At 40.6% G+C, this 25,648-nt stretch overlaps 1 protein-coding gene across 5 annotated transcripts in view; it reads left to right on the top strand.

Moving 5' to 3' along the window:
• The window catches only part of SFI1 (SFI1 centrin binding protein), a 30,946-nt gene that overhangs the window by 3,150 nt on the left and 2,148 nt on the right, over positions 1 to 25,648 (top strand). For 2 of the 5 annotated variants that reach the window (XM_069795187.1, XM_069795188.1), the window contains 26 exons: positions 33 to 212; positions 1,279 to 1,350; positions 3,603 to 3,710; positions 4,016 to 4,110; positions 5,694 to 5,811; positions 6,082 to 6,184; positions 7,597 to 7,753; positions 8,554 to 8,715; positions 9,155 to 9,225; positions 10,423 to 10,515; positions 10,855 to 10,952; positions 14,750 to 14,831; positions 15,766 to 15,944; positions 16,177 to 16,252; positions 17,047 to 17,142; positions 17,568 to 17,644; positions 18,298 to 18,400; positions 18,915 to 19,011; positions 19,679 to 19,839; positions 20,273 to 20,347; positions 20,633 to 20,707; positions 21,087 to 21,263; positions 22,009 to 22,250; positions 22,908 to 23,003; positions 24,216 to 24,477; positions 25,158 to 25,299. In XM_069795187.1, coding sequence (XP_069651288.1) covers positions 33 to 212; positions 1,279 to 1,350; positions 3,603 to 3,710; positions 4,016 to 4,110; positions 5,694 to 5,811; positions 6,082 to 6,184; positions 7,597 to 7,753; positions 8,554 to 8,715; positions 9,155 to 9,225; positions 10,423 to 10,515; positions 10,855 to 10,952; positions 14,750 to 14,831; positions 15,766 to 15,944; positions 16,177 to 16,252; positions 17,047 to 17,142; positions 17,568 to 17,644; positions 18,298 to 18,400; positions 18,915 to 19,011; positions 19,679 to 19,839; positions 20,273 to 20,347; positions 20,633 to 20,707; positions 21,087 to 21,263; positions 22,009 to 22,250; positions 22,908 to 23,003; positions 24,216 to 24,477; positions 25,158 to 25,299 — 3,197 coding nt within the window. The remainder of the gene's footprint in view (positions 1 to 32; positions 213 to 1,278; positions 1,351 to 3,602; positions 3,711 to 4,015; positions 4,111 to 5,693; positions 5,812 to 6,081; positions 6,185 to 7,596; positions 7,754 to 8,553; positions 8,716 to 9,154; positions 9,226 to 10,422; positions 10,516 to 10,854; positions 10,953 to 14,749; positions 14,832 to 15,765; positions 15,945 to 16,176; positions 16,253 to 17,046; positions 17,143 to 17,567; positions 17,645 to 18,297; positions 18,401 to 18,914; positions 19,012 to 19,678; positions 19,840 to 20,272; positions 20,348 to 20,632; positions 20,708 to 21,086; positions 21,264 to 22,008; positions 22,251 to 22,907; positions 23,004 to 24,215; positions 24,478 to 25,157; positions 25,300 to 25,648) is intronic. The other 3 variants (XM_069795191.1, XM_069795190.1, XM_069795189.1) reach the window with 3 other exon arrangements.

The raw sequence follows: 25,648 nt of genomic DNA, 5'->3' as shown, positions 1-25,648 counted from the left end.
TTTACAGAAAATATTTCTTCTTTCCTTTTAAGTTCAAAATCTCTGAAGATGCATGAAATCCAACAACTACCTAGGCATCAGATGCATGCAACTGGGCAATCTGTTGCTCCCCAATCTGCCAGACATCGAGTTCAGGACAGAGGTCATGACGATCTGGGTCAAATTGGTTATACCTGGCATCACAGAAGAAGGTTAAAAGAATTCCAAATCAGGTGATGAGTACAAAACATAATTTTCACAGAATGGAGCAGGGGGATCAGACCTAAAGAAGTCTGGTTTTAGTAGTACAAGTGCAGGCTAAGGCAAAGGTTTTTGTTCACAGGTGTGCCAGACAGTTCTGAAGGTGTCTTGTGGTAATTTGAGGACATGCATTGGCACAGTCAGATTTCACATATATTTGATTTTCTAATGTAAAATTTAAAAATAGCTATTTAACAGCATGCTTTGATGGGAACTGCCAGTGTAAGGATTTAGTCTTGCCCTCCTTTTGTGTTTCTTTTGTTTGTTGAAGGAATCTTGACAAAGGTGAGATGGTAATTGTTTAGAGATTAAAAGCCTAATATTTGTTGAACAAGTGGAGCTGATCTAGCAACTCAGACTTGCTGGAAGAGGGAGGCCCCGTTCATGGCTGTGTGATTTAATTAATTACCTTGTGATGTCTTTGGTGCTTATTGGGGCCCTCTGTGTGCCAATTAACTCTAAAATCCGTTTGAAAGAAAAAGGCGGGGGGTGGGGGGAGGGTGATAATATCACAGTTACGGATTACTGAGTTGAACTGCTACTAGAAGCTTGCCGAGAAGTGAACTGCAGTGGGGGAGGTAGGAAGAAGGAAGATCTGCTGGTTTCAGGCAGGAATAAACATTAGATTGGCTCAAGTATTCTGGAAACAAGTCTGACTCAGCTGGTTGACTTCAGGAAGACAGCTATGTCACCTCTTCTAAATCACAAAAAGGCTCCCCAGTTAATTGGCAGCCTGGTCATTAGTATTGCTGGGTGTAAGTGGGCTGCTGGGAAGACATTTAAGCTCTCTAGGTTTCCTAGAGAAGTATGTCCTAATTCAGGTCTTGCAGTGATGCTTGGGCCTCTGTTAATGCTTGGTGAATAGTCCTGTTATAGGTACTAATTTTAGGGTGTAAATATTTCATATGTGCATTGATCTCTGAAAACCAGCCCCTTAGTTTTATTAGTGAAACTAGCGTAAAAGTTCCTATTTTTACTGCTGCCTGGGAATTAACAGAGGGAGAGTACAAAGGCAACTAACCTTTCCTTATATTTCAGATACTTAGCAAGGAAGTTCTTCCATCTGTGGGCAAAAAAGACATTTGGACAAGTTTTCCCTTCCAAAGCCAGGTAGATAAAATTACAGAAATCAAGGGTGGGGGTTTTTTTTGTGTTGGTTTGGGTTTGTTGTTGTTTTTGGTTTTTTGGTTTGGTTTTTTTTTTGTGGTTTAGTGCTATACCATTGGGCTAAGAGAGCGCTGGCTGCCAAGAAAATATTTGGATGTCTTTTGGGTCACTTGAAGGTTTCCTTTGAATATGCTTCTTGCTCCTGCTTTTTGTTTGTTTTTAATAATCATGGTTAAACTTTACTAACTAAATTTGTAGGAATTGTGGTTGTCTTGATGAAGTTGAACTGTACGTGTATATAAATGATGGGGTATGATTGTGACACCTGCTTTTTAACAGTTTTTCAAAGTTATAACTAGAGATGGATTGTGAAATTCAGTTCATTTTATTGTTTGCACTATTGTTCTTAATGTATATCTATATATGCTTTGTATCTGTCTGACTTTGAAATACCTGCGGCAGATAATTCGTTTCTGTTGTTAGTGTTCTGTCAGCTGCTGAAAACTAACACTTTGATACTCTTTTCTTGTTTTGCTTTAATTTGCATGTTCATTCTTGTTTGACCACACCCTTGGGAACTGAAGCAGTTCCCAGTGGAAAGACCTGCATTTGTTACAGTCAGAATAAGTTACCCAATTTCATTGTACTGTATCAAATATACTCTGACTACATCTGCCTTAGTTGGGAACCAGAAGTTGTCCTGTGAATCATGCTGTTCTTGCTGTCCCGTATACTGAATTTGCACTACTTTGTCTGTGTGTAAACTCAGGACAATTATTTTTTTTTTTTTTTTTAGGAGGATGAGTGGAAATACGTTTTATAAAGTTCAGCAAAGAACATAAGCAGTAATTAATTGTTTTTTAGATTTAATAGTCTCCAGTTCTCCTTAGCTTTTATTTGCAATGTTCTGTTAATGCACCAAGTAAAATAAAAATAAAGTATAGCTCATTTCTTTTTTCTTTTTTTTTTCTTTTCTGCTTGAGTGCTTGGAATGACTTAGCAACTTGGCTTGGGGTAGGTAGCTATGAATTGCAACTTGTGAGAGGATTCATATGTGTTTCACCGAGGGACCTCTAGGTATTCTGGGCCTAATCCTGTTATTACAGACATGAGCAATTTCATTAAGCTAGTGGGATAGTTGTGATCAAAGGTTGTGAGTCTGGGCTTGTGTGCTTTTTGTTTATTAGCTTATATGTTTTCATGGGTCCTTTTGTCTTCCTTCTCTCCATCACAAATACAAAGAGATGAGAAGTTTTTTGAAAGTGTTTTGTACTCCAGTTGATGAGACTTTCCGGTTCTTACGCTGCTGCCTGGGTCATCTTGACCACACCGAAAAATGTTTGTGATAATATTTTAAAATAAAAAAAAAATTGCTTGAAATAGTAGGTTATGACCATTATTTTTTGTTAGGTGATCAAACTGCTAGTTCCCTCATGCAGACCCTCCTATATTTGAATTTTCAGCTGTTCACAATTCAGTTGCAATGTAGTGTCACTTCTTACCTGGTCAGGTATGTGTTAATTAAATCTGGGTATAAAAGCAGAGGCTGTTCTACTGAGGTTAAAGAATTGGAAGGTCATGTGTGACTTGTGAATCCATTTTGTACATGGCTTAGCATCTGTTGGAAGGAGAAGGAAGGTACACGAGCAGATGAACAGCTTTGTTTTTAGCATAGACGACGTGTAACTAGCTGAAGGAGTTCTGAAGCCTATTTAAGTGATCTTTGGGAAGATTTTAAATTTGGGATAACTTAAGATCAGCATGCTCTTTCTAAGAACACAATGGAAATATCAAAGCATTATAAAATCTGAAGTAGCTTTTGTATTTATTTCTATACGTAAAATATTTTGTGTTAAAATAACAAAGAACAAAATTAGCAAGGAAAATACATGTATCATTATCAACCATGCTGTTTTTTTGAGTAAAACAGAACTGAGGGTAAAAGATGCGAGTTATTCATAGGTTTAAAGTCAACTGGCACTGTGATATTTGGCCAGCTAGTTAACATCAGTCTTTCCTTCCTTGACTTTATGTGAAGTATTTATAGTCACTAAGCTGATTGCTTCTTGTCATACTTCATAGAGTCTTGGAATAAATTGTCACAGTAGGGTAGTGTTTTTTAAATGCAATTAGATGCTGTTAGGCTAATCAGACAAGACTGGAAAAGAGGTAGCGTAATCTTCATTAAAACTGATTTTTGGTCAACCTGAAAACCTGCATGAAGTTTCCCATGTCCAAATTTTTCAACTGTTTAGATGCTTTTACGACCAGAAGATTCTTCAAAAAACTTTTGGAGAGTGGAAGGAGTGGTGGACTGTTTGCGGAGAAAGGAAGCTCAGCCTCAGAGCAGGCAGCCATTACAGGTTTGTGACATGACTTCCTATTATTGTGTGTATATAGCAGTATGAGAAATTTTCCTTAGGTTCTGAAGAAGTTATTAATGCCAGTAAGCAAGTTACATCAACAGTACCTCTAGGCCAAGAGCAATGTCTTCATTGCTTATTTTCATATCTATCTTCTCCTCTTTCTTTTTTTTGTTGCTGTTGTCTTAGGATGAAGTCAAAATTTCCTATCCAACATATCTTTAAAGTGCAATTGAACTTGCAAGAATCCTACTTCTAGGCATTGGTAGCTATTTCACTGAATAGTGCTTTTTTTCATTTTTCAGGCATTTACTCCAGAATTTGATATTCAAGGCTTGGAGAGCCTATGTATGCCAGCAACAAGGAAAGAGGAACAAATACTGTGTTGCAGAGTCTCATGGTAAGTGAAGTGATGGTAACTACCTTTATTTGGGGACATACTGAGATGGGAGTTTCCAAAGGAAATATTTACAAAGAATCTCTTCCCTTGTGCACGTTTGCACATTGACCTCCCCCACCCTATGGAAGTGTAATGCTTTTAGGTACAGATGGTTGTCTGTCTAAAGCTGGCAGGGGGGTTCTGTTTGATGCACTACTGTGTGGCTATATAGTTATTTAGGGATGCCAGTGAATAAGCTTAAGGGCCTCTCCATCTGCTCTGGATTGCATTGTTTGTTTTTTGGGGGGGTGGTTTGGTTGGTTTGGGGTTTTTTTGTTTGTGGGTTTTTTTGTTGTTGTTTTTTTTCTTTTACTTTATCACAGTATGTGTTCAAATAAATATTTTTTGTTAGAATGTGTTGCTGGAATTCTGTTATCAACTGTGGCTATAGAAATTAAACAATAATTCCCTGTGGTGTCAACTGCACATATTTTATCTGTATTCAGTATTCCTTCCAGCTTGTGTCTTGCAATTGAAAAGCAGCCCAAGCTTTTGAAGTGCCCCTTGTCTTATTGTGTAGATTCTTTGTTCCGCAATGGATTTGTCCTGTTGATGACATTGCTTATATTGGTTGCAACATCCTTTGGTTTCAGGGAATATGTTTCCCTGAAGGGGAGGATGACCCTCTTTTAAAGATGATGCTGTGGTTTTTGTTCTGTGCTGATTTGCAAAATAAGTTAACTGCTCTCTTTGCATATGCGTGTGGCCTCAGAATATTATATAGACTGGCACTTTTCAAAATGAACTGATAGGCTATCTAGATTTCCATTCTTACTGAGTGAGGCCAGAGTACTTGGAGAAGCAGCTGTGTGTTACTTAGTCAAAAAGATAGAAAAGCAGCCTGTTTTAAGGTAGGTTAATAGTTGATTCACCAGATCACAAGGAAATCTTTAAAAAGTGTGGTGGTTTTTTTGGTGTAAGTGTGGAGTGGCATAAAATCAATAGTGTTTTTTCTAATAACTTCGTTTCAATAGTGTCAGTTCTGACAAGCCAGACTGTTGTGAGGAGAAAGTGCAGTGCACTGCATAAAGTGGTAAACTGGGATTTGTGACACCACTTCTGTTTTTAGCTGTGTGACTGACCTGCTAAATAAACTTGACTTGTTTCTGGTTGATTTCTCTGCTTGTAATAGAGAATAACTCTTGAAAAGCCACTGATGAACCTGATGAACTTTTTTTTTAAAACGAACCAAAGAAAATCCTGTAATTCTTACCCAATAAGGTTGTTATGCTGAATATTGTTATACAATTATATACCCTGTAAGCACTGAAGACAAAGCAGTGCCGTTGTCTGATAATTCACGCTGCTCTGAACAAGTGGCATGATGCTGTCAGCGTTTCAGAGATTCTTGTCAGTGTGGCACCCTCAGCCAGGGTGGATGGTTGTGGCTGCGGCTCCGGTGGCTGTTCTTTCAGGGTGTCCCACGAGGTGTCACTGCGGGTTGAGGGGACTGGAGGTTGGGGACAAGTGGTGTTATGGAGTGGTTAAAAAATGCCAGATTCTTGCGTGAACTTAAGATGCTCCAATTTTTCTGTTGTGCACAGCAAAGAAGCAAAAATTGCTCAGGACCTGGCGGCACTGGCTTGTTTATGTTGATGTTCAAAGGACAAAACATGGGATGCAGTCTGTGGCACTGGCTTTCAGGGAAAGAAGCTGTTTGCGGTAAGAATGGAGTGGAAGCAGGCAGAGGGGCGCTGACTATAAGGCCATGGTTTTTACCTGTGTTCTGTTATCTTTTCCTGCAGTGACTTTGTTCCATATCCGATTTTTTTTTTTAGGAGTGTGTGTGTCTGAATTCTTCTGGTATGCCCATAGACTGTGAATGCAAAAGGTTGTTGTTTGTACCTTTTTCCAGTGAGAGGAAGGTGATTTCTTGCACCAAACTATGGAATCTGTGTTTGAACATGTCTGTAACAAACATTGTTTTGGCAGCATATCGTGGGCAGTGTGGAGAAGTCGACACTACCAGAACAGCAGTGGACATAAAATGAATATTTTAGCTCTGCAGCACTGGGCCCAGAGCCTGCAATTTCGAGTAAGTCCTAGGAGCTTCAGCTACTACCATTTCTAATGTTTAAGTTGCATGCACATGTGACTAATTTTGCAGATTAATAAAAAAATAGGCCTTATGCTCATTTGCTTTGCAAATTGCAATACTTATGATGGAAGAACATATTAGGACATGAGGAAGTGGAATGAAGCTGTATCAGGGGAAGTTCAGATTGGACATTAGGAAAAGGCTCTTCACCGAGAGGGTGGTTGGTCACTGGAACAGAATCTCTAGGGAAGTGGTCACAACACCAAGCCTGTCAGAGTTCAGGGAGCGTCTGGACAATGCTATTAGATGATTTAGTTTTAAGTAGTCCTGCAGAGAGTTGGACTCAGTGATCCTTATGGTCCCTTCCAACTTGAGATATTCTATGAAGAAGGTCAAAACAATATTTTTACAAGAAAAATTTCTTTACAAGCAATCTACGCAGAGCAAACTGGATCCATGTCTTATATTTGCTGGGAAGCAGAATGTCCAAAGGAATTATTACTGTCTTATACAATGCTTGATGATAGTGAAAGCATTAGAGTTCTCTCCACCAGAGAAACTAGCCACAAGTAAATAAGAGGTAAAAGAAAACAGGTGTGTGAGTTTGCAGCTGTGGCATTTTGAGCAGGACATGAAGGGTAGTTGTATCCAGCTCTCTAGAATGCCAAACTCCACAGAGGTCCAATCCACTGTCCCATTAGGAGGTAAGATAGCACTGGTCAGCTGTTTGATGGCAGCTTGCCTCTTTGTGAGACAACATTTCTTATGTCCTAATGAATTTCTGTGAGCATGTTTAACTCAGTTCGGGGTAAGAAAATACAATCCAGCATTTCATGTTCTTGAGAGGTTGTCAGCTCCTTCAGTATATTGTTCAGCTTAGCTGATGTGAAAATAGTGTGGTTTTCTTTCTTTCGCTGGAACTGTGGCTTTTTGTCCATTTCGTTAAAAACAGGAGATGGTAACGCTGCCTGTTTGAGGCCACTATTCTACTAAGGAGATAAACTTGTGACTTGGGAAATCTTACCGTATCTCAAGATGTGATTCTCTTTTGTATAAAAATACTCTGTCTGAAAGAAAGCCTGTTGTCCAAAAAGTGTTATTTTGGCCTTTTAATGGAAAAAGTGCAAAAGTATCCAAAAAAAAGGAAAAAAGTTTGATATCAATATTCTTTGACCTTTTCCATGCTGATATTCCTTTGGTGTTTGTTTGGTTTTGTTTGTTGATTTTTTTTTTTTTTTTTCCCCCCCCACTTGTGGGGAGGAACCTCACTGCTCATGGCTTTCACCTTTAGATCTTACATGGAATTTCCTATTGCCTGTGTGTTCTTCCTCTTCTCTTCTTTGTTCTACTTCCCTAATCTTGTCCCTTTTTTTCCCCTTATTGCCCTGCCTCCTCAATTGTTTGGTCAGGCTTGGTTGCAGTGGCGAGAGCTGTATTTATACAGCCAGAATGACAAGCAGAAGGAGACTAGGGCAGTAACTCACCATCGGCACTGGGAATTAAAGAGGTGCATGGAAGCGTGGCTAGGATACTTAAACCTCCACAGAGAAAAGAAACTTCAGAATGGTGAGTGAAAATGGTGAGTTAGGGCAGAACAGGGCTCAGCCCCTTTGCTTAGGGCACAGTGATTTTTTTTTTTTTTTTTTTTTTCTATTCTAAGAGAGGCTGTAATGTTTCTGCTTGCTCAACAGATGATGAGGTGCAACTTGGACTGTACACTGTTACAGGCCTGGCTAGCTAAGGTTATATACTGAACTGTTGGGAAGATCACCTGCTTTACATGTGATTTTAAAGAACATGCTTTACAGTTCCCTTGACAAAAACTTGCATATTGCATATTATATTGACTGAGATAGCTGTGAGAAGGATATATTCAGGACTATTATCAGTCAATTTGTATGTGGATTTTCTTGATAATCAGACAAATCACAACTCATACAGGATGGTAAAGATTATTACACCAGTTCTTTTGTTTCTTCCCTTGAAGCCACTGGAATGAGTTCAGGCATTTGTGTGAATTGCCTGTTGATTGGTGGTAGTAGAAAAGAATCCAGCTTGGATATCGGGGAACTAGTAATAAGAGTATGCTGAAATGTAAGCAAGCTTGTGTATGTTGAAAAAGTGATGCAGTGTCTTAACTTCCCCTTCTTAAGTCAGTACAGCACGTTCCTGCTTTATAACTGCCTTTGTGATCAATAAGAACAACATAGTCTATAGCTGAGTATTACTGTGAATTCTTACCACCATTTTTCAGTTTTAGAGCTTCTGTCACTTCAGAACCAGTGGCTGAAATGTCATGGCCTCACCTGAGATGAATGAACCCATGATGGAACAAGTCATGAGTAATTTGTGTGTTTGTTTTCTAGAGCTGGCCCAAGAGCATCACCAAAGGAGGATAGTCCGGCAGTGTTTCTCTCATTGGCAGCTGTCATGGGAGTGCAGGAGAAGAGTGCATGCTCACCAAAAGGACATTGAAAAACTAGCAGCGAGGATTGCCTTATGGAGAGTCTTTGCACACTGGAAGCATTGTATCCAATCTGTATTTAGTCCCTAGCAGGGACAGCTTAAAAGCATTCCTGTGGGGGAAAGATCTGGTTAATAAGCAGGAATGTTGTGCAGTAGTGTGGGTGACAGCAAACCCGGTCATTAGAAGGATGTATGTAAGGCTATATTAACAATTAATAAAATTGTTGCAATTACAGTATGGTAGCCTGTTGACAGCTAAGAGCCTGCAGAAGATAAGTTTGGGGAGGAATTCCTTACTTAACAGTGAATCAGAAATGTATTGTGATAAGCCAGCAAAATCTAAAAGCTTGACTGTAATCAAAACTTGCGCAGGTAACAGTGCTTGGCAATTCAAATATTGAAGCAAATATAGATGGAGATCTAGTGCCCCTCTGTGGGAGAAAGTTGTGTATATATCAGAACAGATGTTTCTGTGTAAAAGATACTTTAACTCAGTGACAGATGTTGTACTGTGTGTGGAAGAGACTCGACAGTGTGAGCTGGCTGAAAAACACTACAAGCATCATCTGTTGGTAAGAGCACTGTTATGTGTCAGGTGGAAGAGGCTGTGGAGAGGATTCAAATACTTCTGACTGGCAGTGTGCTTTTAATACTAACAGTGGTGTGTGGGTGTTAGGTGGGGGATGCACCATTTTCTGTCATGGTGAGTTTGGATCAGGCATCAGGTTTCTAAATTCCAACTGTTCTGGAATCTGCTGTTTGAATCCAAATGGGGAAATTGTGCTGCTCTCCAAAATAGTTTTTCTTCCAACTGGGAAACTGGTGATGTAGCAGATTAATCTTCATGGTATTGGGCTACTGTGCTCCCTGGCCATTTCACCATGAGATTGCATTTTCCCCTTGACTTGCCCTGATATTTTTTCTTTCCTTCTCCACTCTACCCCAAATTTTTCTGTCTGCTTACACTCTTTTGCTACAAGAATTATTTTTTTCCTGTCTGTAGTAATGCATACATGCTTATTTTCACAGGAGTCCAAAGATAGCTTATTGCATATGCACGTAGTTGGGTGTCTTGTGTTGTTTTTTTTTTTTTTCCTGTGTTTTTTTTGTTTGGTTGGTTTTCTGCTGTTGTTTTGGTGGGTTTTGTTTGTTTTAAAGAAAAGAAATCCTTGAAGGCTGTGTGAAAGGTGGGCACAAGCAAGCCTCTAGCTTTTTTGGAACTGAATTATTTTCAAGCGTGGATCAGTACCGATCATCAAAAGAATGGCAATAAACCTGTTTGGATCATAGACTGAAAACATTAGTGACTATAAGAGCACTTTAAGGCAGGATGCTCTCATAATGCTATTTACCATGTTCATCCCCGAATCAAGGTATTGTGGGATTGTAGACCAAAAAGACCTTGTGCAGAGGAGACCTAAAAGGGAAGTGGATCTTTTCTATTTTTGATAAGGAGCGAGTTATGAGTCTTGAACTGAAGGAGGAGATAGATCGGGAAAGGACTTGGGTAGTGGTGTTGATAGCCAAATAAGGAGTTCGACATCTCACAATAAAACCCTGGGAAAGTGGAAGGAAATTTTAGTTTAGCTGGAGAAGTGATGATTTGTGAGAGGAAATTGATGCATGGCTTTGATTACAAGTTCATAAATCTTAGCTATTACAAGGAGTAGCATTGAACATAGATTGTCTGTAAGGAGCAGCCGGTTCTAAACTTACCAGTGCTTGCTCATTTTGGATTACATGGAAGTTGTGTACATTTCTTGTTACAGAAACTTGGGTTTAAGGGTCTTTGGCAGAATGTCATGAACGCTCGTCTTCAGCAAATGAGAAAAAATCTGTCATACCGTCAGCATCAAGTTACAGTGAGTTTGACTTTATTTTTGTTCTTGTGTTAGTTTTTCTTGAGCTTTCCTATTGGCTTCCACTTTCACCTACAAAATACTTTTTTACTAAATCAGTGGCTGTGTTCCTAAATACTAATAGCCACAGAAAATCTCCTGTGTAAGTCAGCTGTCAGTCTTAGATATGTTATTTTAGTTTTCTGTTTTCCTATATTTATGGTGAATTTTTCTTTTACCAGAAAAATTCATACCAGGTTATAAAACAAGCAGTTTCAGTAGGACATTTAATAATTTCTTTCCTTGCATTCTTCTCCTCCCTCGATATCTATGTTTTTTCATGTCTTTGTTGTTTTGTTTCAGGTGCTGCAGAAGTTCTGGAACCATTGGAAGTCCCGTTTGGAACATGAGGAAGAACAGCAGCAGCAGGCCTTAACATCAGTGGCTCATGCCCATTACAGGTACGCAGAGAAATATTAATATAAATTTGTGCAAATGTGGGACTTGTGGGCCTTTGGTTCTCTTTTAAAATCTGGTAATACCTTTGGGGGCATGACCATCCTAGTGCCAATTGCTCTTACATTTTCTATGAGTAATGGACAATTTATTTCCTGCTTCTCTGTGAAATGTGAGAGGGAGATTGAATAAGCCTAGCTCTGAGGCTTGTTTAGATTTAGGAGTGGGATGTTTTACTGGTAAGAGCAGTAGGTTGCAGCATGAGCATGGACAAAGCTCAAAATGGTTACTGCTGCTTTACTTTGGGGAGGAACAGGGGGAGTTGATGGCTTGTGTATGCTACCTCTGCTGCTAGAGGTACTCTAAGAGTGAAGGGAAGGCTTTTTTTGTAGAAGCTAAATTTATTTAGTTCTAGGAATAAGTCAACATTAACAAAGCAGCCAGAAGGCTTTCAAGTTTGACCATGTTTGTTATGATGAAGTTGAAAGGGTATATATTTGATTCTTATGCTTCCTTTGTCTGTTGGGTCTTAATGCTGCTTTCAGTTGCTCCCAAAATTGCAGGATGTGCAAATACTCTAAACTTTGTTGCCTTAGAACTTCCTTGATTTTTGGGTGAAGCTTAGCTGGAGAGAATGAGACCTCTACAAGACAGGTCTGTGCTACTCAGTACAGCATGCTGTACTCCACAATGCTCAGATCCTCGGGCTAGAGTTGAAACTGAAAACACTTCAACAACAATACTATGGTGTTGCTCTCAAACAAATGAAACCTGTTGAGATGTCACCATGTTAGTATATTAGTGCAACGAGCCACATAGAGTTGCTTGGTTTAAATTAGATGCAGGGTAATAAAGGAAGGAAGGGAACCTTCATTCTGCTGTGCAAGCTTACGTGTGATGTTTTTTATGAGCTTAGCACAGCCTGCACTCAAAAAGATGCTTGATTTTACTACAGCTCAGAGAACTACCTTGTGGCCTAATCAGTATCTTCTACTCAATAAAATTTCTATCTCATTTCTTTTAATCCTCCCAGCAGAGTTTGCTTTAAGTATTAAAATTTTCTTGATTAAGAGAGGCTAATCCTACAAGGGTGACTGATACACTTGGTACTGAATTAGAGTTGATTCTTGTTTTATTTTCAGGGCATAATTTTTGCACAAATCTCTCAAATTGCCTGATGGCTTGGCATCAGGACCACTTTGGTTTTGCTCAGAGGTCACTGAAGAAATAAGAAATATTACTCTGGTTACAACTGACTTATAGTCAGTTGCAGTATGTGCAGTTGGATTCAATATGAAACAAACAAGGTGTGCCTGCAAGCTTTAATTCTGGCTCCAAGACCATTGTGGGACTCATAGGAAAAGAACCTGCACTCAAAATGACGATACTGGTCGTTTCATCAAACTGATGATACAGTTGTTTCACAACTGCAGTTGCACCAAAATAAATCCATTACAACTGCTGGAGTTATTCTTATTTAAGTTTGCAATATGAAATTGAGTGATATTGCTGGGAATCTTTCTTCTTTAGAAGTGCTTGGCATTTCTGTTTTCTGTTAATCGATGCTATGGGTTCTCATCACCTCTTAAAATTCAACCACTAGCCTTTGGTTCAGAGCAATGATATATCTTACTAACTACTTTTACTGGCATATTATGGAGGCACAGACATGCACAGGAGCTACAAGAGTGTGTACTTGTTCATTGTAGAAATCAGAGGTGGGGGAATATTGATTGAGAGGAAAAAAAGTATTTGCCTTTTTTTGAGATGCCTTAAAGGCCTTGCCTGGGCTTGTATTTTTACCCATGGATTCAGTGCTGAGTCTTCAGGTAGATTTATGATTTTTTGATGCTACTAAAACCTATTTCCCATTTTCTGTATTAGAATACTAACCAAAAAAAAGTTTGCTTTTCTTGGGAAAGGGTATGTTTGGAAATATGCTCTTACAGTGAGTCCCCTCCTGGGACACTTTTTCCTGTGTAAGTTGAGAGAAAAAAGTGTTTTTCAACATCAAATCTTCTTTCCTAGTAGATGTGGAACCTTGTACCTTTCATTGGCAGAGGATGATCACACCATGTGTTCTAGATTCATACTGTTCTGTCATCAGAAGCCTGGCTTCACAGTTGAAAAGCAAGCTGCAGAAAGTCTGTTTTGCCTTGGATATTGGCTTGCTTTTTGGGAGATTCACAAATAGGTTTGGAGGGCAGGCTGAATAATAGGGGCAGCTGCATTTCTGCAAGCAATTAAGAGTTTTTCCAACTGGTGTGAGTGTGCAGCTGTGGTGCATTAGCTTACCCTCTGGAGACAAGGAGAGAGAAAAGGGTCAAATACTCAGGAGGTTAAGCTTAGTGAAGATGAGTTGCAGCATGCAACTGCTGCAATGTAACTTATGCCTCTCTCACCAGGGAAAGGATGAACAGATGGTTTGAAGGCTCCCATTGGTTCTGTGGGCATACCTTGATTTCATGGGTCAGGAATGTTTTTGTGTGCAATCTTTTCTCTTTAGAAAGGGTATAAATGAAGTCCTATTTCCTGAACACAAAAGAACAAATTATAAGAAGTGTGTTCCTTGTTCAGAGGTCCAGGGCTGCTTTCCAACCAGACCTAAGTAAAACTTTCATGGCAGCTTGCCAGAACTCAGCTTCTCTGTTGGTCTCTGATGCGTGTACGTGCTGTCTCACAAGTCAGTGCCCCAGTTGCTGTGTCTGGTGGTAAGGCCTAGGAGATTCTCCAGAAGAGCCATCAATTGAGATTTGTGGCTGTCTACAGATCAAAGACACCCTTGCTGGCAACTATCAGTACCCTCCAGGAAGACTTACTTAACTCATACTGTTTACCAACCTATAAACTTGTAATGAGCTCTAACAGCTACCTACCAAAAATTACCTGGTAAGAATCCAAAATATCTTTTGGGCCTCTTTAGACTAGAGAAGAGCTGAGACTTGCTGACAATCTAATTAGTACGCCCACGTGACTGAGTTCTGGAAATAACTGATGTAGTTTGAACTGCGTGCTATTTCCACTAGGCTGTAGCTCAGACTTCTGGACTAGGACACTTCTACTGTATGCTTGTTCTGTGAGAGTTGTATAGTGCTCCATCACAAATATATATTAATTGCATTTTGGGGATACTATTTGATAGTGATTCTTGTGCATCCCTGGGGAGGAGGCAGACTAGCAAGTATTATCTTCATCTAGAGAGAAAGAAGCTTTGATAATGAGGGCAACTAACCTGACCTTGTTCATAAAAGAAAGCTTTGGTAGAATCCCTTCAGTATTGAGATCAGACCATGCTGCTCTTTATTATTTGTTGTTATAATTTTTTTCAAGTCCTATTACAATGTTCGTTTGTTTTGTTTTTAAATAAAAAAAGTAGAGTAGGATTTTCAAAATATTTCCAAGGGAGGAGGGAGTGGACTATATTTACAGTGGAGAAGAAATAAAAGGTTATTATATAATTTTTTTCTTTCTGTGTGTTTATAAATTAAATTAATTGGTCAGAAGTCAGAAGGATCTTTTGAATTATCTGAATGAAAGCAGGGAGTTCTGGTAACTTCAGAAAATTCATTAATCTTGTCTCATGTATTCTGGGTAAGATTTCAGGGGGGCAATTTGCCTGTTTTTTTAACACAGAGAATAATGAGGACATATAGCTGCCTGACTTCCAAAGAACGCTTGCATGATATGAAAAATCAAGTAACTGTTTAAGTTGTAGATGGATTGATCTTTTGACATTCATAAAAACAATCTCTTTTCTGAAGGAATTCTCTCCTGTGCTGACATTCTCCCTTTTTGCTTGCAGGAGGGTGTTGATGAAACAGGTATTTGACACGTGGTTGCTGAATGCCTGCAACCAGCAAGAATACAGAATGGGAGAGGAGAGGGTAAATGTAACTCTTTTACCTGGCCTTGCTTAGGAGATAGAGGGGATGATTTCTTAGTCACTGTCTGGCAACATGCATTAGCATGAGATGGACTTGGGTGTTGTAAATTCCCTTTTCCCAGGTGGGGGATCAAGTCAGGGGAAAAAGAACCAATATTTACTAATCACAATTTTTTAAGTTAAGCTGTTTATTAATAATAGAATTAAGCTGTTATTATTAGAGGATAGCTATTCACACAGTTCATTCACTTATTCCCTCAGCCAGTAAATATGTGTGTGCGCGCTCTCTCTCACACTCAGTCTGTTTCATAGTTAGCTGCTTGAAACAATAATAGGAATAAAGAGCCAACCCCAAGCTATTGAAGAAGTGCAGGGTTGTACTGACAAGCTAGTTGCTTCTAGGTAGGTGTCCATAAAGACCCTGAAGGGGTCCTTCATATCCTAAGATGTGTGTGTATATACATATATATATATATAATCCTGTAGTCTTTATATATAGCAGCCACTGCTGCCTTTTATGTGGTCAGGTTTAGACAACTCATAGTTGATGGTAGCATGTGTGGGTGGCCTTGTGCAGATATGGCTGGCTCCTGGTGTTCTGAGATTATCGGTTCTTGCAAATTCAACAGGACTGGTTTCTGGAGCTTATCGGTTCTTGGGAGTCTTTCACATGCTACTTATCAGCTTGTATTTTTCCTCTCTTTGGCCCACTGTTTTCTGGTAACAGTTTCTCCATCTGCATGCATATAGATACCTGTAGAACATGTTCACATAAACTTGCAGCAAAGGGCCTTTGATGACATGACCATTACTCTTCAAGGTGAGAAGAGGAGAACAAACATTGGACAGTTCTGTGCATGTCATCTTCAAGGAATTCTCTTCTGTTTGTAACTGGCCTGTGTCATGAATTCATTGCCACCTTCTTTCCATTATAGGCTGTACTTCATTTTGAAAGACAACTATTGCGTTGTTGCTGGCGCTTCTGGCATAGAAGAACAGCTGCATGTTTGGAGGAGCAAGAGGGCTTGGTTCGTGCGAGAGATCACTACAGCAACCTGCTGCTGCTAAAGGCTTTCGGTCTGTGGAAGCAAAATACTCAGGAGAGAAAAACAGAGTAAGAAGTTTTTTTAAAAGGGAGAATTATTTGGATTGGCCTTGTGGTGGCTTACTTCTAAGCATTTCATTCACAAAGATTCTGACTCCTTATTTGTGCTTTGGAAACTACTAGTTTGTCTTTCAGTAAATGACTTACTGAAAATAGCAATTGTGGATTCAAGTCTCTCCTAGAGAGGTTCAGTAACATGGATTGCATTGTAGGAGAAATAATTAAATTATTTTTCTTACAGGAGGCTCAAGGAGATGCAAGCCTTAAGATTTCAATATTCAAAGTGTCTGCAGCAGACTTGGAACAAGTGGAAGGAGGTGAGAGAGTTAACAGATGGGGAAGAGCTTGAATCCTTTTTGTTTATGTTCAGATTGCTTGTACCCATATGGCTAGAAATTAAATTGTTTATTTTAAATACTAGTCATTCCTAAGCTTTCCTCCCTTTCCAGGTGGATAAAACCAGTTCTGTGTGGGCGGAACAGGAACTGTGTAAGGAGGAGAGTTCTTTGACTTCTTGTTCTAGATATAGTGAGAATGGGACCATAGTTTAGGAGGTTTATCTGGGAATGTCACCAGAGTTAGTGTGATGAAATTGTCCCTAGCCAGTACTGTGTATGTCCTCCTTAAAATTTTACTTAATTTAAGAGTTTGCAGCAAGGCCATGGTGTATGGTCTGTAGTTGTGTACAGGTCATGGCAGGCCCTACCAGATGGCACTTCACTCTTATGCTGGGCCTTTTCCTTACCATGATGTGATGTATCAGATGTGCCTTGCAGCATGTCTTGAGAATCTGTGAGAAATTTTAGAGTTGATGCTAGTCTGTTGGTCCAGAACTGTTAAGCTGAGTGAATTATGTCAGCCTTCAAGAGTATTCCTAAAAAGGGCAGAAAAGAAAAAAAGCCTCAGCTAGGCCTTTTGGAGGAATAGCAGAGTGCAGCACCAGTTTCAGTGAAAACCTATTACAGCAAGATAAAGCATTGATGTTTCCCCAGAGACTGGGAATGGTCCTTTTCCCTCTGCTCTCTACCATTGCCTGTTTTCCCTCCATCACGGGTACATGTGGGTTTTTGTTTTTTGTTTTTGTTGTTTTTTTTTCTCCCCTGCATTATAGTACATGGGACATCAACGTGAGAAGTGGAGGAAGTTGGTGCAAGCAGACATGCATTACCGGCACACATTACTGTGCAAGACCTTGGCAGCCTGGAAGGTAGGAGGGAACGTCCTTTTCTTTGAGGGACTTGTCTGTGTGTGCTTAAGTGTTTCAGTGAGAACTGAAGAGCTGCCACGCTGTTTCACTCTGAGCACTTACACACCAAGTATGCAAGGTAGAATGGAGGCTGTTGTAAATAGGGTTGTATAAGCTCTAGCATTGCTTTCTGGAGCAAAAGAACCAGTCTAATCTTGTGGCTTTGGTGAAGGGTATATAATAGCTAGTATTAACTAGTGTGTAATGACTGTTCATCTCAGAAAAGCAGCGTTCGATTTCCGTGGCTGTAACTTAATTTTTTTTTTCCCCTATACTCTACTGCTGCTATTACTATCCTAAGCTCTGCTAAGAGTTTCTAGATGTCTCCTCTCCTCAGAGATGTTGACAGTTGAGGGAAATTTTACCTCTCGCTGCTTTTCTTGCAGAGTTACCAACATAACGTACAGTGCGTTCTATACCAAGTAGCTGAAAAGGAGAAACAGCACACTAGACTACTGCTGCGGTAAGCCTATGTTTCGTTGTGCAGCGTGAGAGAGAAGTGACTGCACCACAGTCAAATTACTCTCTTTCACTGCCACATTTGTAAATTTTTGAGTGTTCAGTGCTGGGAATTGCTACTGTGCATTTATTTCTGTGCAGGTCATCTAGCTAAAAGAAGTCAACCTCTTCCTGGATTGCTTTAACTTTTTTTTTTAAATCTCTGTTTAGTCCCATAAGAGACAGCAGAGAGCAAACTCTGTCATTCCCTGCAGTGCATGGATTCTGACTGCTAGATATTAAAGCAGTCTGGAAGATGTAGAGGCTGTCTTGCGTTACAGGGAGGAGAGCGATTAAAGATAATATCACTTTGTGTTTGTTGTAGTTGCTTTAGTTTTAACTACCTCATTTGTTTTAATGCTATACAACTTGAGTCACTTGCAGAGCCTGATTGACTCAGCTTAAGATGCTATATTTAAGGGTGTGTTCTGTTTTTGCACTGCCTTCTCTTCAGCAGAGACCTGAAGGGGCAGAAGTTGATTTGCAAGTCTGAGTTTGTAGAGGCAGCTGGTTTTGGTTCCCCTGTGAGTGAGAAGGTGCCAAATCCAAATGAACAAGTGAGAATCATTCTTAATGGTTTTTGTTTGTTTTTTAATTTTTTATGTATTTTGCCTTCAGACAGCTTCTGTGTACGTGGAGAGAAAATACCCTTGCTCTTATATGTGAAGTGAAGGCAACTACTCAGGCAGATGAGCACTACAGGAGAGCAATCCTGTCAAAGGTAGGGTCTGTAAAGCAGATACCAAGGTCTAAGTACAGATGGTAGTTTAGGCAGGGGTCAGGTAATGCAATTAGGAGGACCGAAAACTTAATCTAAGAGCCGCTACTAAGAAAGGTCTAAAATGTGGAAGTCCCATCTTATTTTTACAGGCATCTCTGAAATTTGTCTCTGAGTCACCTCATGGTTTTTCCTCTTCCTTTCTTTCTCCCCATTTCCTAGAAGGAAGGGAAAACCAGTAGTATGATACTGCTTAGTAGTATTACCTGGGGCAGGGAGGATGGGGTGCGGTGTGGACAGATGGATGGAAAAGAGGGATATCTTGAAAAATGTCGGGGGACCCTCTGAAATACTGTTGTATTTAATTTGTAGGAAATTTGAACTGTCTTGCTGAGCCTCATGAAAAATGAGATGGAAATGGTTATGGTGCCAGCAATGTGCAGTATATTGCTTCCCCTTCCAAGGAACATTGCAGTGTTAGTCTGTATCCTCTCTCTTGTTTGCATTACATCTTTAGGTGTTGCTACAGTGGAGATATACTGCCTTGCTACAAGTGCGTTGCCGTCAGCAGAAGGTGACAGCTGTGATGGAGGCCAGAAAACGTTTGGATATAGGTGAGCTGATGGAAGTATTAAACTCTCAAAAGACTTAGTTATCTGTGTACAATCCTTAGAAAGATATGGGTTAGCAGGGCAGTCTTTTGTGTCATCGTACATATGAAATGGCTGGATGGTCTATTAAGTCTACAAAGGACATCCCCATAGAATGGGGAATGACTTGGGACCTCAGTGATCTGTTGAAGGCTGCTTGTGTGACACTGCTTCTCTGTTGGTTCCTTGTCTATATAAGGGATGTTAACACTTCCTTCCTCAAAGGAATTTTCCATTACTAATTTTGAGAAGCTCAGACATCTCTGTTTTGAGGGCAGTGCAAGTAATCTTATCAATTACTGCTTCAATCTTTCTCTAGTAATTAATACCAAAAGGCCTTCAAACTCTGCAAGCATTTTCATGGTACCAGCCACGTTCTTGACATGAGAAGAGCACAGAGGGCAAATGATTTCCTAAAGTTTATAAAGAATGTCAATGGCAGCAGGGAAGATTTGCAAGTCATGGCTTGCTGTCCATTACCTGAAGTGTTTCATGATCTTTCTTCCTAGTGCTGAGTATTGTCAGTGTTAACTATTGTTAAAACAGTCTGGAAGAGTAGCTGATCACTTGATACTCTCTGAGATTAATAATCTCCTTTCGGTACATTAGTTAATTTATCTTCTCCTAACAGTGCGTTTACAGACCCTGTTTCTTCACTGGAAGGAATTAACTAGGGAGTCTCTGATGCTGAGGGCTCAGCAGCAAAGGGCAGTACAGCACCACCAGCAGCACCTACTCCAGAAGTACCTGGTGAAATGGAAGGAATATCATCAGCAGCGTGTTGGGAAAATGGTGAGAAGGATCAGCAACCTCCCCAGCCAGTGACCCAGGGTGGAAAGTTATGAGTGTGGAGGAGCAGGCCATGTGCCCTGGTGAAGGGAATGGTGGTCTTGGCTGAGGAGGAGCATGACAGCCTTGTGCATTGAGGAGGAAGGAACATGCCTGTGTCTTGCCTGAAGAAGCTTTGATAGAACTAATAGGCTTAAGAGATGACAAGCTGGGCTTGCCATGTGTGGGATAGTTTACTCTTAATGAAATCCTTGCTGGGCTCATAGATACTTGCAAATGGGGTTACACTGTAAGGCACTTAGATATTGAGGGTAGCCTCGACAGAACAAAAGGAGGGTGATAAAAAGCTGTTTGGTACCTCTTCTGCTCTAATAGCATTTGGCTCAGATAAGTGGGGTTTGTCTGCAAGTGACTCACTGTTTTGATTGCCTTACAGCTACTACAGAGACAGGGAGATTGGCTAATGACTCGTAGACTTTGCTCTGCTTCCTTCTCTTGCTGGAAGACACAGGTAAGGAATTGTCCCCTGGGTAGGTATCTAGCTCTTGGCTGATCCTTATCCCTTCTCATTCATATGCCATTTACACATGAGGACCACAAGAATTTATTTAAACGTTCTCTTGATTTTTGGTTCCACTAGCACAAGAGAACCTTGCCATATACTGGGTGAACTGAGTAGGTTATTCTGCTATGGCTCTGCCAGCACTTCCTGTTTGGTTGATGCTCTGGCTAGCATTTCTGGTGTGGGATACACAAACTCCTGACCTGGTTGCTGTGCAATTTTTTTCCCTGATAGCTGTTGCGGCAGCGATGGGAAAAGCGGAAGACGGTGCAAGCATTGTGGCACTGGTCCCTTTCATTGCAGAGAAAGGTAAGGGTGTGTGGGGGTCAGGGGCAGGCAAGTGAATTTGCAGATGTGCAGATCATATGCAGATTTGACTGCAGTCAGCAGAGTGTGCACTGAATATCTGTTTCTTTTCATCTTTGGGGTGCTATATGTTATTTTAGGATGCTGGAAAGCTGTCCCTAAATCCTCTTATCTGATTAAAAAATTTGCACATGTTTTTTTCCCATCCAGCCTCAGCTGACTTAAATCCCTGTCCTTTTGTCCTTGTGGCAGTGTCCTGCTGTTGCTGTAGCTCTGCCTATTGCTACCCAGCGGAAGGGAAATTGTTCCCGTCTGCAGGGGGAGTCCCTGGCCTGGAACCTGTCTTTGTAACACTCGCAGCTATCTGTTGTTCATGCTGTAGGTATTTGATGCTTGGCTCACATTTGCCAAGGGGCAACAGCAGAAGAAAGATCACATTGAAGAAGCCACAGGATTTTACCACACAACTCTTCTGAGAGAAGGTGTAACCCCGGTCTTGAGAGACACTGCTGGCACGGAACAGTTGCAGGGACAGCTGCAAGCCCAGCACCAGCTGAAGGTGAAAGAGACAAGTGATTGCTTAGATACACCCAGGACTGGTCTGCTCTGATCCTGTGTGTGTGTGTTCATGTGTATGTATGTATCTTGGAGCCCTACATCTCGGGTCTTGTTTGGATCTGACATACACTTCTGCCTGTGGTTCAAAGCAAAACACCCTGTCCTTTCATTCAGCTGAGACTAGAGCACATCAGACTTATGTTGCTAATTGGGAACCTCTCTTAATGAAGCTTTTTCAAAACTGGCCAATTCCTGCTGTAGACAATATTGCTGGATGAAACCTTTGCATGTGGCTAGGGTCTGGTCTCTACATTCTGTGCTAGAACGAAGTATTAGAGGCTGCATCTAATCCTGTCTTAGCTTTAGCACCACTTATACCTTCAAATGTGGGCTTGTGGTGCTTCTCCCTTTGCGTATCAGCCCAGCCCTGTGTGTGGAAAGGAAGATAGGGATGCCTGTATTGATTGCTCTCTTCCTGCTCCTGGGCAGCTTTCCCAGCTCTTTTCTGGGTTTTCAGGACACTAGTCGTTCCGTTTGCTAATGTGCAGCCTGCCCCATTGCAGAAGTACCCATTTAATTCTCCTTACCCAAATGTTACCACAGTAGACCTAATTTAGCTTAGAGAGCTGGTATGGCTGTGAGGTCATCAGAAATCTCAGTTCCTTTCTGTGGTGTTCTCCCTGGGTGGTGTTGTGTTGCTTCCTACTCTCAGCCATCAAACGCTCTACTATACTTTATGTTGGCAGGCAGCCGACAACCTTCACCAGTCAGTGTATCGTTGTGCCATGCTGTGGAAACAGAAGGCTCTCTCCAAGAAATTAAATAAACCTTGTTCTTTTCTGTCACCTCTGAAGAAGCAGGTGACATTTAAAATGCCTGATGTTAGCCTTGAGACAAGAGGACATTTAGCAGAGGAAGAGCCATGGCCTTCAAAATGCAGTCATCTACCATTTCACCTTGCTGATGGGGACTCAGTTCTCAGTGATCTGTAAGTGTAAAGCTCTAGTCCCTCCTGCGTTTCTCTGGCATATATGTAGCTTTGCATATATGTAGTCAATCTGTCTGCATCTCTCACTTTTGTATTCCCAAGTTTTCACACTGATGACTGAGTGACTAGAGCTGTCACTGAAGCTCTTCTTTTTTTCACTGAAGTCATGTTTAGGGTCTGATGAAATGATAAACATCAAGATCCCAGCTGTGCAGAAACTGAACTTTCTTCTTGCCCCTTTCTTTCCCTTGGGGAAGCTATTCCTTAAAAAATTCTTGCTGATCATGGGGCAATTGCAAGGAATATTCTTCCATGAAGCTTCTGAGTCCAGGACAGGCGCCTTACAGGGAAATACAGTGATAGCTTCACATTTCTTTAAGCTAGTATATGCTGCCAGAAGAATTAGTTCTGCCTTGTTCAGTTCTGTCCCTTCCACCACTGCTTGTGTTGGCACAATCATTCATATGGTGAACCACATTGCAACATTAATACAGGTCGAGATTTAATCTTTAAAAATTATTATTGCATGCAAGGGGAATGTTGCAGAGCAGGGATGAATGATAGAATAGGACTGTTTCTTTAGCTGCAATGCCAGCTTATGCCAATTTAAAATAATCATGAATCTGGGGCATTACTGAGTCTGTCTGTTCTTTTCAGAAATGCTATTCGACGAGCGAGGTTACCACCACGGAGGCCTGACTTTCTTCTGGAATCTCTAGAAAGCAACGAACTGCTGGGACCTCCTTTTACTAGGTAGAAAATCTGTTTTTAAAAGTAAAGAAAAAGAGGGTGACTTAGAGTGGGCCTTATGCTATGCTTATCCCCTCAAATCCCCTTACCTTCGTAATAAAAGAACATTCAGTAATTATGGGACTGTGCGTTGCTCTGTACTATCAAAAGGCCATGGTGACCTTAAAAACTTCAGGTTTCTTACATGAAGCAGACAAGAATAATGGAACTTCAAGTTAATTAAATAGCAACCAAGGCCTTTGTTGCATTAGTGACAGATTTTGATAGAAAGATAAGGCACATCACTTATTTCCAAAATTAATGGGCTGAATTAATAAGTTGCCTTTTCTGTCAGTCTTGCCACATAAACTCAGAAGTTTGAGTTGTGCAGGATGCTTTTTGCTCACAGATCATATTTGCTCCACAATAGGTTTGGGTCTGGATTTAACTGATCTACTGGGGAATAATTAATGATTCTGGTAATGCAGAGCCAGAACTGAATATTTAGCTCTGTTTCAGCTGAATCAACTTTGCTGCTCTAAAATGAGCTACTTTTTTATTTTTACTTTCCCCAAAAGGTCTATGCTGCTGAAATTGTTCAACTAAGCAGTAGTTTCACTATCTTGAGTGTTCTGCACTTGTTTTAGTTATGGTATCACTTCTTAGCCCTGAAAGTGAGGGAGCTGAAACTGCTCTTGCTATAGAAGCTGAAATTGCTTTTAAGCAGATGTTTAGACTGAACTTTTTTAATGAAACTGTTCTGTAATTAGCTTTAGAGAGGGGAACTATCTATCAATTTCCTGTCAAAATCCATCTGAGATTGCTGCTTCTGCTCCCCTCTTTCTCTTGTCGCCAAACCAAAATAAGGCAGGATTTTGTTAATGATTTGGATTCACAGCTCTAAAGAAATTGTTTCAGCCTGGATTGATGTGTAGAATTTGGAGCAGGGCAGGTAGGAGTAATGGAAACCTTAACTGCTTTGCTTTTTTTTTTTGTTTTTTTTAAACCATTGTGGTGTGTTGTTTTTTGGTTTGGTTTTGGGATTGTGGTTTTTCTTTTCTTTCCTTTCCTTTTTTTTTTTTTTTTAAATTAGGCTTTCCCCAGTATATTAAAGCAGCTAACTGGGAAGCTGTATGTAAGGGAATAACAAGAACCTCCCTTTTTTTTTGCACTGACTGCGAAGTACAAGACCAACAGGTTGCAACCTATAGGGACCTCATCCTTCTTCCCTTACAGATCAGAGGCACCCTTTCAGCAAACATCTGTGAAGAAACATTCTGCACGGACTGGGAACTTAATGCTAACACCTCAAATGGAAGAAAGTACTTGTAAATGCATCTCTCAAATGGGCAATACCTCTCATTCCTATCCATCTCTCATACATGCTGCTCTCCCGTCTGTACCACTGTGGACAAATGATGTGCACCGTGCTGTTCAGAGGCCAGAGCTATGGTCTCCTTCATCTTTCATGTCCCAAATGAAAGCTGGAGCAGAAATGGTGAGTGTATTGCTGAAGGAAAAATTAGTGTGCTTACTGGGCTACTGTCAACACGCATGCTGCTTATTGCTGTTTTTTCCCGTGGCTCCTCTGAACAGCCGTTCTGGTTGTTGAGCTATTCTTTCTTGTTCTGTTACCTTAAAAGCTGACTAAATTAACTGGCTCTGAATGCCCAAGAACTGTTTACCACCAGTCTGAAGCAATATTTCATTAGCTGACCAATCCACATGTGTGTTATACTGTAATTCATGCCTTTTTTCTTGGTCTTGTGTCCTTCCTAGCCAGATGCTTTTCCTAGCAATTGATTTGAGAGTGCTTCAGACCAGTTAGTTTGCCAACCAGATTACAGGGATTTAAGAGTAACTCAGTTTAGGAGTAGTGACTATGGCTGAGAGTCTCAAGAACTGAAATTCAGTTCACCTGCAAGTAGGTGCTTGCATTTTAAACTCCTTTGTTCCACACAGAATGGGAGGTGTGAATCTTGATGAAATATCTCCATGCTAGAAATGAAAGAACCCATTTCTTAAGCTCTTCTTCTTCTGTGGTATTTTATGAGAAGGGCTTAGTGACTACAGGGGGTGTCTGAGTGTGAGTAGGACTTAGTAGCTCAGGTACATCCTACTTGTAGGGCTCACTCAAGAAAACCCTTTGAGAAAACCAGTATCATTCTGACTTTGTAGAGAGGTCAGCCTGTGAGTGGTCACAAAGGAGCCCATTCCCAAGACACTCAACAGGACTCTGTGAAGAAGTTGCAACCAAACTTGCAGCCACATTTGCTGTCACCTGAAGACTTTGTGGGAAAAAGGAGTCACCAAACTGCAGGTAGGTCCTCAGATCTAAACTGTAGCAGTTGTGTGTCCTCCTCCAATATATACAAGACTGCAAGTCAACTCCACAAAATGTAAGGGAGACAAGGCAGTCTTGTATGCCTGCATCAGGTGAAGAATATCAGCCATTCCTTTTCAGGATGGTAATACAGTTTTGTGGATTCTCCTGAATCAGGGAGCTTAAAACCCTGTTCTAGGGATTGGAGGATAGGAACTGCTAGGGGTCAGCTTTTAGCAAGAATGTGCTCAGGCATTCATGTATGCAGGGCTGAATGTACAGCAGAACTCACTTCCGGAGGGAAGAATTCACCCAGTAAGGGTCTCTGTTTTCCCCATACTTAGGG

Source organism: Haliaeetus albicilla, chromosome 10 (assembly GCF_947461875.1).
Source record: "Haliaeetus albicilla chromosome 10, bHalAlb1.1, whole genome shotgun sequence".
In the NCBI taxonomy this organism is placed as follows: Eukaryota; Metazoa; Chordata; class Aves; order Accipitriformes; family Accipitridae; genus Haliaeetus; species Haliaeetus albicilla.
The sequence above is the reverse complement of the archived record's forward strand: the minus strand, read 5'-3'. Positions and strand labels throughout refer to the sequence as shown.